At 40.4% G+C, this 14,135-nt stretch overlaps 1 protein-coding gene across 1 annotated transcript; it reads left to right on the forward strand.

Moving 5' to 3' along the window:
* The first annotated feature begins 7,139 nt into the window (after positions 1-7,139).
* Positions 7,140-8,153, forward strand: LOC145936544 (uncharacterized). Its single transcript, XM_083038784.1, has one exon. It carries the CDS (start codon positions 7,140-7,142, stop codon positions 8,151-8,153), a length of 1,014 nt encoding a protein of 337 aa, XP_082894910.1.
* Positions 8,154-14,135: the final 5,982 nt, after the last annotated feature.

Below are 14,135 nucleotides of genomic sequence, written 5' to 3' on the forward strand. Positions count from 1 at the left end.
TCAATTTCAATATTATTCAACCGATCAGTGAAATTATCCGTTATTTCGGCTTTGAGAATTCTAAGCGTAAGAAGTATCTTCTGTTCTAATCTTTTTTTTCCTCGGCTTATATACTGTAAGGTCGTAATTTTTTAACAGGTCACGACCGATAATTAAATGTGCTCCGAGTTTATTAGTCGAAAGTGCTTGTAACTTGATGAAAAACTCAATGTCGGGTAATTGTTCGAATCCGATCGTTTGTACACTTCCGCGCAACTTGACCGGAGTCTCATTTACTGCTGTATACTGTCGGAGCGATGGCTTGAGCTTATTTAACGAGCAATCGAAAAAATCAGTAAATATACTCGGGATCACGAAGGATACTGGACTACCCATATCCAGCAACGCTAGCAAAGAACAAGGTTTCCCGTTAAAAATATTTATTTTAATTATAGAATCTTCGACCGTTAACAATTTTGAATCGTGACTCACGAAACCGACGACCGACGGTGACTCCTCGGTGACCGCCGCTATTGGTCCCGCAGAGGAAGACCGCGCTGTTGCCGCCGGCCGCTCTTCGTCCTTTTTAGTTCAGTTCGATTTGTAGTGCCCTTTTTCTTTGCACAGGAAGCAAGTGACGTCCTTCACCTTGCATTGTTTCGTTGTGTGGCCCTTCTTCTTGCAGCTTCCGCACTCGGTGTCCTTCCCCTTTTCTGCTTTTCCTCCACCATTAACTTTTCGGTCAACGTCTGTGGTCGCAGAGGTGATCCGGTGCATTTCTTCCAAGAATTCGTCCACAGTTTCGGTCTTTAATGCCGTCGCTCTTGCTCTTAGCGAACGGCTGGCAATGCCTCCAATCAATAAATGGATCATATTCTGCGTGGGCAGATCCAGGCGATGCATAAACGCGAGCTTATCCATCGCATACTCTTGGAACGATTCTTTCGTGAAAAGCCATTTTCGGGCCTCGACTTTTTGTAGAGCCACGTGCAGCAGAATTTTCTTTTCAAATCTCTTGGTGATTGCTTCCTTGAATCCTTCCCAGAATTCTAGCATAGGTCCCGTTTCCAGGTCGAACCATCTCCTGGCGGCCTTTGTCAGCCGGCTTGAGGCTGCTAAGAGCGTGACGTCATCAGGCGCCCTGTGAATCTGAGCTACCTTTGTCACCCACTGCACCCACAGCCGCACATTATCCTCTTCCGAGGCCGAAAACTCTGGAATCTGAGGCGCCAACAACGTGACCACTTGGGCCAGCGATGCTGTTCCTACCGTTGACCGATGCGAAGATCCCTCGCTGCCTTCCGCTCTGGGGCTCGAACCCGGCGAACTTCCACTATTCACTGTCTGTGGAGTAGTTCCGCCTCCGCTTACTGTTACAGCACGAAGCACTTGCTGTAACGCCTCCGATTGCCGCTGCATTTGCGTTGATAGCATGGCCATCAACTCCATCATCTTTTCCTGCGAACTTGCCGCTGCTGCCGCCGCTTGAGCCTGTCGCGCCTCTTCTCTCTCATGATGCGTCATGATTGCATCAATTAGTATGAGTTTGTCGGCGTATACTTGGAGATCACCGCTTCTTCGCCTCCACCTTCAGTTGATCTAGCGTGAGGGTTCCAAATAATTGCGATCCATCTTCGAAGAGCTCCTTGTGTGATGACCTTTGCGCGTGGAAGTCTTCTAGACGCCGAACACAACAATTTACAGGACCACGAGATAACGCGAGCTAGCCCTTCGAATTACGCGAGCCAGGATTCGTAATATCCCACTTTTAAGAAATTGTAAGAGGTTTCTTTAATAGAAATAAATAAAAAATTAAAGAAAGTAAATATAACAAAAGATTTATTAATGTTACAAGAAGTGAACAGTGCTATATTCGAAACGTCGAAAAGAAATGTAAAGTATCGCGAATTATTTAGATTCTACGAATGCCCGATAAATTTTTAAGTATTGTGAGACTAATTCGACGACAGGCTGGCTTTATTTTCGGAAACACGACCGTATAGCGAGGCTTCTCAGAACTCTTTCCTTGCGTATCGTTCTCGCCCGGCGTTCGGCAAATTTTTCCTCCCCCTTCCTTTCCCTATAATTGAGCTAACGAAAATTGGAGTGTTTACGTTTTCGAACGCTCGGACGTTCTTACAATATTATCGCTTTCCTTATATTGTGCTAACGTCATGTACACATATATTTTTTATATCTAGATCTTATTTTTATTTATGTACCCAGATAGCAAAATGTTAGCAGCATGTCGGCAGTATGACAGCAGATCTAATCATGACTTTACAGCAGATTCCTATCCACTGTGTCCGCAATTGATGATATTCTGCTAGCAGAGTTAGTAAGCAAAATCTGACAGCAGATTGGCGGCAGAAACCGAGCAGATCTGCACATATAGTTTGATGGCAGATTGGCGGCAGAAACCGAGCAGATCTGTCAAACACAATCTAATAGCAGATTGGCGGCAGAAATCGAGCAGGATCTGCAGTTCCTTGCCATTTGAACATATAAGTATAATAAAATTCAATATTTTTCGATGAATATAACAGGTGCATATTAAGATGTGTTATCCGCTAATTATTTTTTTTTTTTCATAAATATGATATTTAATATATAACATATTATATTGTATGTAGTTATATCTCACATAGCAATTAAATGTTCAATTTAATCTATTAATTAAATTAATAAAATAAATTGCAAAAATAATTAAATTTATAATTTATAAAATTTAAGATATAATTTATATGAGAATTAAATTCTGCTTTATGCTTTAAATAGAAAGTAAATGGATAATTTTCCATGTATATATCCTATTGATTCTAATAAGTTTAATATTCTCATGTTAGACTTGTCAGATATCAAAAATTAAACTGATAGAAAAATATACTTTTGATCTTTTATTAATAGCCACGACTTGCAGACTTTATATCTATTTTTAACAGAAATTTGATTGCGAGAAAATACATCGCATAGCGGTAGGCGAAGGAACTATTAAATAACTGCAAAATGCAGATCCTGTTGTCAATTTGCCATCAGATTATGCGCGCGCAAATCTTGCTCGATTTCTGCCGTCAATCTGACACCAAACTGCGTTGCGCAAATCCTGCTCGGTTTCTACTACCAATCTGCTATGATAATTCTATACAAATCCTGCTTGATTTCTGCTACTGCTTGCTGCCAAATTATGTCAACAGATTTTATAACATTTCTACCAACGTTCTGCTATCATTATCTGATATAACAAGTTTTATATAAAATCTGCAGTTTTTTTGCTGGCAAAAATATATAGCACACAGTTTTAATACATGCTCTTGACAGATTTGGCTATCTGGGTACATATTTTACATTTATTATGGGAACTTTCCAACAAGGACACAGTGTGACACAGAGTATCATTCTATCTTTGTTGTTCACTGGTATTGAAAAAAGCTAGAATGATACTCTGTATCACACTGTGTCCTTGTTGGAAAGCTCCCTATATAATTACATTTTAATGATATATGTAGAAACGAAAAAACAAGTTTTTAAATTTTTGATAAACTAAAACACCAAACAAAAAAATAATAATTGACACGTTTGTAATTACTAAAATAAAATTCAATATTAAGATTAAGTCCCTGCGCACAATAGAGAAAATATTAGGAATAGGAATAAATATTAAGCATTAGGCCTACTGCACAATACAAAGGTAAAAGCAATAGAAACAAAAACAGGGAATAAAAAATATTTATCAATAGAAGCAGGGAATATCTATTGTTATCCGGTTATATTTATCTGCTTTTGTTGATGCATGAATATTTTTAATCTCTGTTCTTACTGTCTACTTTTATATTGTGCAGTAGGCCTGATGCTTAATATTTATTCTTATTCTTAATATATAGACTCGATAATAATAGACTTGTTTCATATTTAGCAATTATTTGTATCTTATAGCGACTACCTTATATTATCATTTAATTTATGTCAATATTATAACAGAGAGGCGAGCGATACTTTATTATTGTCTCGGGTACATAACGTATATATATTATTGAAATTCGGGTATCATATTTGCTCCGATTTATGACGCACCGATTATTGATCGAGTCAAATTAATTTAGGACGCGAGGCAGCGATCGCCTTTTACTTCGGGAATTTTCGGGACATATCGGGCCACTCTTGGGGCCTACTCTATATAATCTCGCTCATTCGGAGAAAACGACTACTGTTAATCCTATCGCCGCCTAAGATCATTCTGTCAAAAAGCACAAAATAAAGCAACTTAGTACGCAAAATAAAATCTAATTTATTCCGACCCCCATCGGAGCCGTCACCTCAGCTGTAAAGAAAATTCATAGAGGCCTGTGCCTTGACTCGCGTCGGCCGTGGAATTTTTCACCCGGAACTTACACGCGAGATGTGATTATCACAAACAACATTTTGGTCCTTCGAGCCGGATACGGACAAGAGGCTTGGAAAACTCGCATCCGCATCGGCATTTTCAACGGTGCGAGCTGCCTTTGGATTGGGGAGGAGAATGCAATAACTGCCAGCTGTCAAGGAGTCATTCTGAGACGGTCAATCGGCGGTTGCAGCGCTAAGGAAGGACAAAGATTATCGACGAGCTGCCAACCGTGGAACGGTCAATCGGCGGTCAATCGGCGGTCAATCGGTGGTCAAGGTGGGAGTATCACTCTTTTTTCACCGATCAGAATTGTTCCTTTTATTCTCATTCGAGAGTATTATTTGCAAAAATATTATTACGTACAATTGCACGCGTTATATGAAATAAATCATGGCTCATTCGGCTCAGATCTCATCATTAAAAAGAAGGCGCGCGACGATAAAAGCGTCATGTACGCGCATAAGGGGATATGTGGAGTCAATAACGGTGCTGACATCCGAATTAATTGCGAATTTAGAAGAGCGAAAAGAAAAATTATCTGGTTATTGGCCGGAATATAACAGTTTGCAATTCGAGTTAGAGGCCCTTTCTGAAGCCGAGGGGGAGGATCGCGTTGCGTTTGAGGAAATGTTTTTCGAGGTGACAGGTGCGTTGCGCCGCGCAATATCGGATTTTAATCGTGAGGTGTCCAACAGTCATGCCACGACATCGCCGGTTCCTTCACCGGTTGAAAGGGGATCTTCCGCTTGTAGCGTACGATTACCAAAATTAGATTTGCCTAAATTTGCGGGAAAATGTGAGGAATGGTTCCCGTTTTATGAAATGTTTAATTCGGTTATAAATAGCAATCAGTCGTTAAATGGCTTTCAGAAATTCTAATATTTAAGAGCATCTGTAACAGGCGAGGCGGCAAATGTAATTCAATCGCTAGAACTAACGGATCAGAATTATCAGGTAGCCTGGAGGTTATTAAAACAGCGTTACGATAATAAACGCGCCATAGTGCAGACACATTTGCGGGCATTATTCGAGATGTCTAAAATCGTAAGGCAAAACGCTGCGGAGTTGCGCAGGATGGCGGACAATGCTGCAAAGCATATACAAGCGCTAAATGCCCTGCGTTGCCCAACCGAGCATTGGGATAGCTTGTTGATATATTTGATTTCGTCCAAATTCGATCCAATCACTACTAGAGAAGCTCTACTAGCAAGCTTCGCTGACCGGGACAGAATTACCCACGTTCAAACAATTCACGGAGTTTTTAGAACACAGATGTCATTTGCTGGAATCGTTAAATCGCGGTAATTCGGTAATTCCGCACGCCGGAAGGCGTCTTGCGTCTCACGCCGTCACTACCTCATCTTCGTGTGGATATTGCAACGGAGAGCATTATATTTATTATTGTCGAGATTTTATTAAATTGCCGGTCGCGCGGAGGCTCGCAGAGATCCGAAAACGTAAGCTATGCACTAATTGTTTACGCGGAAATAATCATTCTTCCGGAAAATGCAAATCGGGCGCATGCAAAATATGCGGAATAAAGCATAATTCATTACTTCATTTTCCTTCGAAATCAGACGGATCTTCTGAGAAGGCAAAAACAGAGAATAGGCCGCCGGAGGAAACAAGGGAAACGATAGCGATGGCACACTCGTCTGCCGTGCATAATGCTCAAATATTACTTTCGACGGCGATTGTATACATAACAGACGCGAACGGAATAAGGCAATCTTGCCGAGTCTTATTGGACAGTGGTTCTCAGGCGAATTTTATTACGCGAGCGTGCGTCGAGCGATTAAAATTGAAAGCGACATCAAGTAGCATTAAAATCACGGGAATAAATGGCATGACTAGCGATGCCAGTGAAATCGTAGAAATAAATTTGCACTCGCGATTGAACGGGTTCTCTTCGATTTTAGAATGTATTCTAACGGATCGTATTACCGAGCGAATTCCTGCATCATTTATCAATCGGGAAGAAATACGAATTCCGTCAAACATTCAATTAGCCGATCCGGAGTTTCATAGATGCTCGGATATCGATGTATTAATAGGCGCCGGCCTATTTTGGCAATTGATTTGTGTAGATAGATTAAAATCATCTCAAGCGCATCCTACGCTGCAAAAAACGCTTTTCGGCTGGATTGTCGCCGGTCGATTGGGTGTCGATGCACGAGCGGAATGTAGTCGGGAAGTAGGGGCATTTCACATTTCGGTGACTGAGATAGAATTACAGGATCAATTGTCGAAATTTTGGCATATCGAAGAGAATTTTCGACCTGCTGATTCATATTCGAGCATGGAGCGTCTTTGTGAGCGGCATTTTCGTGACAATACAAGGAGAAACAGCGAAGGTCGAGTAATAGTTACGCTTCCTACTATAGAGCATAAGTTGGAAGAGCTTGGCGAAACACGTGATATAGCGATGCGACGTTTTTATGGACTAGAGAAACGCTTAAATCGCGATCTAAATTTGAAATCGCAATATGTAGCATTTATGCGCGAATATTTGTCACTAGGGCACATGCAATTAATAAAAGACGCGAATGACAATAATAAAGATTTACCAACTTGCTATCTGCCGCATCATTGCGTGTTAAAACCCTCTAATGAGACGACAAAATTGAGAGTAGTTTTTGATGCATCGTGCAGGAGTTCAACCGGAATTTCATTAAATGACGCTCTCATGATCGGACCAACGATACAGCAGGATTTATTTTCAATTATTTTAAGATTTCGGACTTTTCGTTTTGTTTTTTCCGCGGATATAACAAAAATGTACCGCCAGATATTGATTGATCCTAAACAGATGCGATTGCAGCGCATTCTTTGGCGAGATTCCGCTGAGGCGGACGTGCAAACATTCGAATTAATAACGGTGACATACGGTACGGCGGCCGCTTCTTATTTAGCCACTAGAACACTACATTTTCTAGCAGAAATATACGCGGAAGAATTTCCAATAGGATCGCGGCATATAATGCGAGATTTTTACATTGACGATCTGCTTACTGGTGCGAATACAATTGAGGAAGCATTAACGGTAAAAAAGGAGGTCGTTGAAATTTTGCGCAGCGGCGGTTTTCAGCTCAGCAAATGGTCGTCAAACGACAAAATATTAATACACGATGCTCAAATCAGACGCGACGCGGAAGTACAGTTTGACAGAGAGTCGACGTCGCGCATTCTCGGGATTCTGTGGAATTCGTCTATAGACATATTTCAATTCGAGACAGAATTGCCCGCTGATTCGCAAAAAATAACGAAGCGCACAATATTATCGGAGATCTCAAAATTGTTCGATCCATTAGGATTACTCGGGCCTGTTATTATTGTTCCGAAAATGCTGTTACAAGAAATTTGGCAATTAAAGATACAATGGGACGAATCCGTTCCATTAGACATGCATACGAGATGGTCTGTTTTTAAAAAACAGCTTAGCGAATTAAATAATTTAAGTGTTCCGCGATTTATCGGAGATCAGGGCGGGCATTCTCGATTTCAGATACACGGATTTTGCGACGCCAGCCAGCGCGCTTACGGCGCATGTTTGTATATACGAAGGCAGATGGACAACAATGAAATTCGGGTCGATCTGCTATGTTCAAAAACAAGAGTCGCCCCTCTCAGGGCCGTATCAATTCCGAGACTCGAGCTGTGCGCTGCATTATTGTTGTCACAATTGTGGGATAAAGTGCGGTCGGCCATTGAGACAAATAACGTGCGGCATTTTTTATGGTCAGATTCCACGATAGCGCTGCAGTGGATTTCGTCACACTCCAGAAAATGATCGGTTTTCGTGGCAAATCGCGTCGAGGAAATACAGCGGTTGACTTCCGGTTCGGATTGGCGACACGTTTCGACAACCGAAAATCCTGCGGATTTGTTATCTCGAGGCATCCACCCGCATGACATCGGGGGTTCCGTGTTGTGGTGGCGGGGTCCCGCGTTCTTGAAGAACAGCGAGGATTCGTGGCCAAGCATCGGGGCTTATATTCCGGAGTCTGAGATGCCCGAGATGAGACGGACAGTCGCGGCTGTCGCCCGCGTGGCGACTGCGAACTCATTATTAGAGCTTATAAACAGGTGTTCAAAATTAAACAAGCTATGTCGAATTGTAGCCTATTGTAAACGATTTCTTAAGCCACGCCTCCAGTCGAACGAGGAGGTGGGCGTTATCGTTTCACACGTGGAAATTTCGGCCGCACTAGATAACCTTTGCAGAATGGTGCAGGAATGCACTTTTGCATGCGAGATCGAGCAGATGAGTAAGGGGATACCTCTAACTTCCGCCAGTTCTTTGAAATCTTTATCACCATTTTTAGACGATCGAGGTTTGATTCGTGTCGGGGGGAGACTCGAAAATTCGCAGTTAATGTACAATGCCCGCCATTCTATTTTGCTCCCAAAAAATCATCGTCTTACTAAGCTTATAATAGAGCGGGAACACATACGCGTTTTACACGCGGGATTGCAGGGCACTATGGCAGCGGTGCGGCAAAATTTTTGGCCGCTTTCACTTAGATCGACAACGCGAAAAATTGTTCGACAATGCCTCGTCTGTTTAAAATGCAAGCCGATTATGTCTGAAGCGAAAATGGGATCGTTACCAGCACCACGGGTAACACCCTCGCGACCGAATTTTCTAATTGCGGGATCGATTACGCGGGACCTCTTATTATAAGAGAAGGAAAGCGGAAATTCTAGAAATAACAAGGCCTACGTTTGCGTATTTATATGTCTCGCTACGAAGGCAATTCATATCGAGGTAGTTAGCGATCTAACGACTGAAGCATTTATGGCCACTCTCAAGCGATTTATTTCGCGACGGGGATGTCCAGCCTCTATATTTTCGGACAATGGCACTAATTTCAAGGGCGCATCGCGCCAGCTAACAGAATTTTATGAATTTTATAACAAAAACGAAAATTGGGGCAGGATAAGGCAGTTTTGTTGCGACTCGGGGATGTCGTGGCATTTTATTCCGCCCGGAGCACCGCATTTTGGCGGGCTTTGGGAGTCCGCGGTAAAGTCAGTGAAGCATCACTTGCGGCGCATTGTTGGCGAATCACATCTCACGTTCGAGGAATTGCAAACTGTACTATGCGAAATAGAGGCCGTTCTCAATTCGCGTCCGTTGATTCCACTGAGTTCTGATCCGAATGATCTAGATTATCTAACGCCAGGGCATTTTTTGGTCGGTGATGCGTTGAGGAGTTTTCCTTGCCGCGACCTTACCGATGTCAATCAAGGCAGATTGATACGATGGCAGAGAGTTGAGCAACTCCGTCAGCATTTTTGGAATCGTTGGAGCCGAGAATATTTGAATCAATTACAGCAACGACAAAAATGGGCTAGCAACAAGGGCGAGCAAATGGAGACCGGAAGAATGGTACTCGTCAATCAACAGGGACTTCCGCCATTATAGTGGATGCTTGGTCGAATAAAGGAGATTCACCCTGGAGCGGACGGCATTGCCCGATCCGCAACGGTGATAACGGCCAAGGGATCATTCGTCAGACCACTGGCAAAATTATCAATCCTGCCGATCAAGGATTAGCAATTATACCAAATTATTTGTTAAACGTAATATTATAATACATTGACGTGCTTTTAAGCAGCAGCTAAAGCTTAATTGATTATTCGATTTGACCACAGGCTTAACGATTAGCTAGTATTTATTGACAAATTATAAGTATTTGATTTTTTTGATTTTTTTTCTTATTTATTAAAACATTTAAGTCACGACAATTGTTTATTATATGCTCGATTTCTATTGCATTAATTATTTTGTTTGTTATATTTAGGTAATTATATATTATTTCATGTATTTATGCAACATTATGTCACGTACTTATTTTATGTATCATCTGACTCATACACATATTATTATTGTAAGACACAGTCTTCCAAAGGGGGCGGTGTTTCATATTTAGCAATTATTTGTATCTTATAGCGACTGCCTTATATTATCATTTAATTTATGTCAATATTATAACAGAGGGTCTCGAGAGGCGAGCGATACTTTATTATTGTCTCGGGTACATAACGTATATATATTATTGAAATTCGGGTATCATATTTGCTCCGATTTATGACGCACCGATTATTGGTCGAGTCAAATTAATTTAGGACGCGAGGCAGCGATCGCCTTTTACTTCGGGAATTTTCGGGACATATCGGGCCACTCTTGGGGCCTACTCTATATAATCTCGCTCATTCGGAGAAAACGACTACAGTTAATCCTACCGCCGCCTAAGATCATTCTGTCAAAAAGTACAAAATAAAGCAATTTAGTACGCAAAATAAAATCCAATTTATTCCGACCCCCATCGGAGCCGTCACCTCAGCTGTAAAGAAAAGTCATAGAGGCCTGTGCCTTGACTCGCGTCGGCCGTGGAATTTTTTCACCCGGAACTTACACGCGAGATGTGATTATCACAAACAGACTCGATTTTTTGGATGTTACATTCATTTTAAACCGGGAATATGTTGAATTCGACTGGTACCATAAACCAACATTTTCGGGAAGATATCTGAATTATTACTCCTGTCACCCTCTCTGCCACAAGAGAGGCACAATATTTGGTCTAATAGACAGGGCTTTCTGGTTATCACATCCAAGATATTACCAAAAGAACCTCGAATTGGTCATCGGGGTGTTACGTGATAATGGGTATCCATTGCAACTGATTTTTGAAACATTTCACGAAAGGCTTAGGACTTTGTTTGCGAGAAATAAAAATAATAATTCAGGTGACGCTAACAGAACACCTGATACTAATTCGGCCCGCGTTGCATATTTTAATGTCCCATACATACCCAAATTTTCCGAGCGGTTTAGCCATGTGGTCCGTGATCTAGATGTAAAAATGTCCTACACAGGTTTGAATAAGTTACGCTCGTTTATCCGCGTGCATAAATACACACTGCAGAAAGATTGGCATAATAACGTTGTATACAAAATTTCATGTCAAAATTGTAATGCCTCTTATGTCGGTCAGACCAGCAGACAGTTGAGAACACGCATTAGGGAGCACAGAAATCACATAAAAAGAAACACCGCGCAAAAATCCGTGATCACGGACCACAGGCTGAATAACCACGAATTTGATTGGGATAACGTTGAGATCTTGGATGAGGAACCGTTTCTAAGAAAGAGACTTGTATCAGAGATGCTGTTTATCAGGCGCCAGATAAATGGCCTAAACCGACAAGAAGACACAGAGTGTCTAAGTCAAGCATATATATCTGTTGTGACAAATATGCCACAAATTTCCTGAAAGACGGTCTTCGTTTAGTTGTTATCGAATTCCTTTATAGAGCCATAAATCAGTTGTAACATTAATTTCCATACATTGTATGTTTGAGAGAAGGAGATAGAGAAGGGGGGGAAGCGAGAGGAAAGGGGGACAGGGATAGAGGGAGAGAGACGGAGAGGGGGGAGGGGGAGAGAGAGAGGGAGAGAAATAAATTCCACACATTGTGTTTGACATGGACTTCGATAACAGGCTATGAGCCATTGTATGGCGCCTTATAAATAGCATCAAACCGAATATCTTCTTCACTCGTGCGTCGGACGCGTCCGCGTACGGTCGTGTGAACGTGCGATGGATGAGTGTGTGAGTAAGAGTGAGCCCTCTGTCGGAAATTCCTCACTATACTCTTCATTAGAGTCCACTTTTGAGTACCTCATGACATATTATTTCACTTTGTCTACTTAGTGGGGTATCGATCGGGGGGGCTCACGGCTTTTTGCGCTGCGTGCGTCAGTATGTAGATTCCACATTATAATTTATTGTATTAAATTTACTGAAGAAGGTCCAAAGAAAGGACCGAAACGTTTAGATTTAATAAATTTGTTATTTCAACAAGTTTGTTTTTAGTATTTGCGTACCTACACCCTACGCGTGGCTCCATATAGCCTCCTTCTGAATTTATAATTTATCAATGCAGGGAGCCTACATTGTTGACTTATTCTTATTCTTAATATTTTCTCTATTGTGCGCATGGCTTAACGAACAAAAATATAAAATTCTAAATTATAATTAATCTTAATTATTATTAACGATCGCTAGTCAGAAAAATAGGAGTAGTGGAAATGATCGACCAAAACTAGCAAATAATAAATTTATTTAAATTTCACGACGTTTCGACCATATGATTGTGGTCCTTTTCAAGTGAAACACTGAAACAAAATTTTTTACATATCGTCGGTGACACAGAACACTTTTAGTATAACCAATGCCCAATTTAACAAGAGATACCCATACTTACAAATAAAATTAATTACAATTACATCTCAATTATACAATTCAAAATGGTTAGTAAATATTAGTAGCAAGGAACTTCCGGACACAATTAAGAATACTCTAAGTCTTGGCGGAAATTTCGCGCTCCCGTTACAACAATCGAATAAGAATGACCGCCTGAGTTATACGTTAGAAGTTATAAAAAATTTTGAAGTTAATGCTCTTAAAATACCGCGTGAAGACAGATCAGATGCAAGAAACTCAATCGTAGATTCTCTAAATATATTTCTTCGAGATAAAAAACACGTGAGCGTTACAGATAGACTGATTCAGAAGGGGTTTACTTTGTGTAAGGATTTTCTAAATAAAAATAAAGATATTTTAGTCACTCGAGCTGATAAGGGGCAAACAACTGTAGTCTTGGATAAAAGCGAATATTTGGAAAAAATGGAAGTTTTACTTAACGACCCTTATACATATAAAAAACTTAAAAAAGATCCGATAAAACCTTTAACTATTAAACTAAATTCATTGTTAAAATCATGGCGCTCTAATGATATTATAGATGAGAGAACGTATAAACATTTGAATTGTACAAACGGCAATTTACCACGATGCTACGGACTTCCTAAGATTCATAAGAACGGTGTTCCTTTACGTGTTATCGTTTCGTCACTCGATAGTCCGTTTTACAATTTAGCGAATTATATTCACAACATTATACAATGTTCCATAAGAAAGCCAGATTCACATATAAATGATGGTTGGTCGTTTTCAAAAAATATAAAGGATAGAGTAATTAATGAATACGAAATAATGATCTCCTTGGATGTCACCTCGCTTTTTACCAACATTCCTAAAGATTTGGTCATGAAGGGAATTGAAAAGCGTTGGGATGACATCTCGAAGAATACGAAATTAAATTTAACACAGTTTACATATGCTGTGGAAACCATTCTTGATTCAACCAGTTTTATGTTTGAGGGGCAATTTTATGAACAAATTTATGGGAGTCCAATGGGCTCTCCGCTATCACCAATTTTAGCCGATATAATTATGGACGACCTTGAATCACATTGCTTGGGCGTTTTGGGCTTTGAGGTCCCTGTGTACTATAGATATGTCGATGATATCTTTGCCATAATACCAAGGGATAAAATAGATAATATACTTTCCACTTTCAATAATTATCACGAACGTCTGAAATTTACACATGAGATAGAATGTAACTCGTCCTTAAATTTCTTAAATACTACTGTGTTTCGTTCTAATAATAAACTTATAACGAATTGGTACAGAAAACCCACGTGGTCGGGTAGATATATTAATTTTCTTTCGAGTCATCCGTTAAAATTTAAAATTAATACAATTTATAGTTTGGTTGACCACGCGATGTTATTATCCGATGAGCGGTTTCACCGAGAAAATATAGAAATAGTTAAAAATATTTTATTAAATAACGGCTTCCCCACAAATATCATTAAACGATTTTTACAAAAAAGAACCAATTTTTTAAAATA

The sequence above is a fragment of the Prenolepis imparis genome, unplaced genomic scaffold, assembly GCF_030444845.1.
Source record: "Prenolepis imparis isolate NDT839.2.m4 unplaced genomic scaffold, iyPreImpa1.0 SCAF_5, whole genome shotgun sequence".
Taxonomy (NCBI): Eukaryota; Metazoa; Arthropoda; class Insecta; order Hymenoptera; family Formicidae; genus Prenolepis; species Prenolepis imparis.

What these genes read in the sequence shown, in the direction of transcription:
- LOC145936544 (XM_083038784.1), top strand. Translation starts at nt 7,140, where the DNA reads ATGTACCGCCAGATATTGATTGATCCTAAACAGATGCGATTGCAGCGC.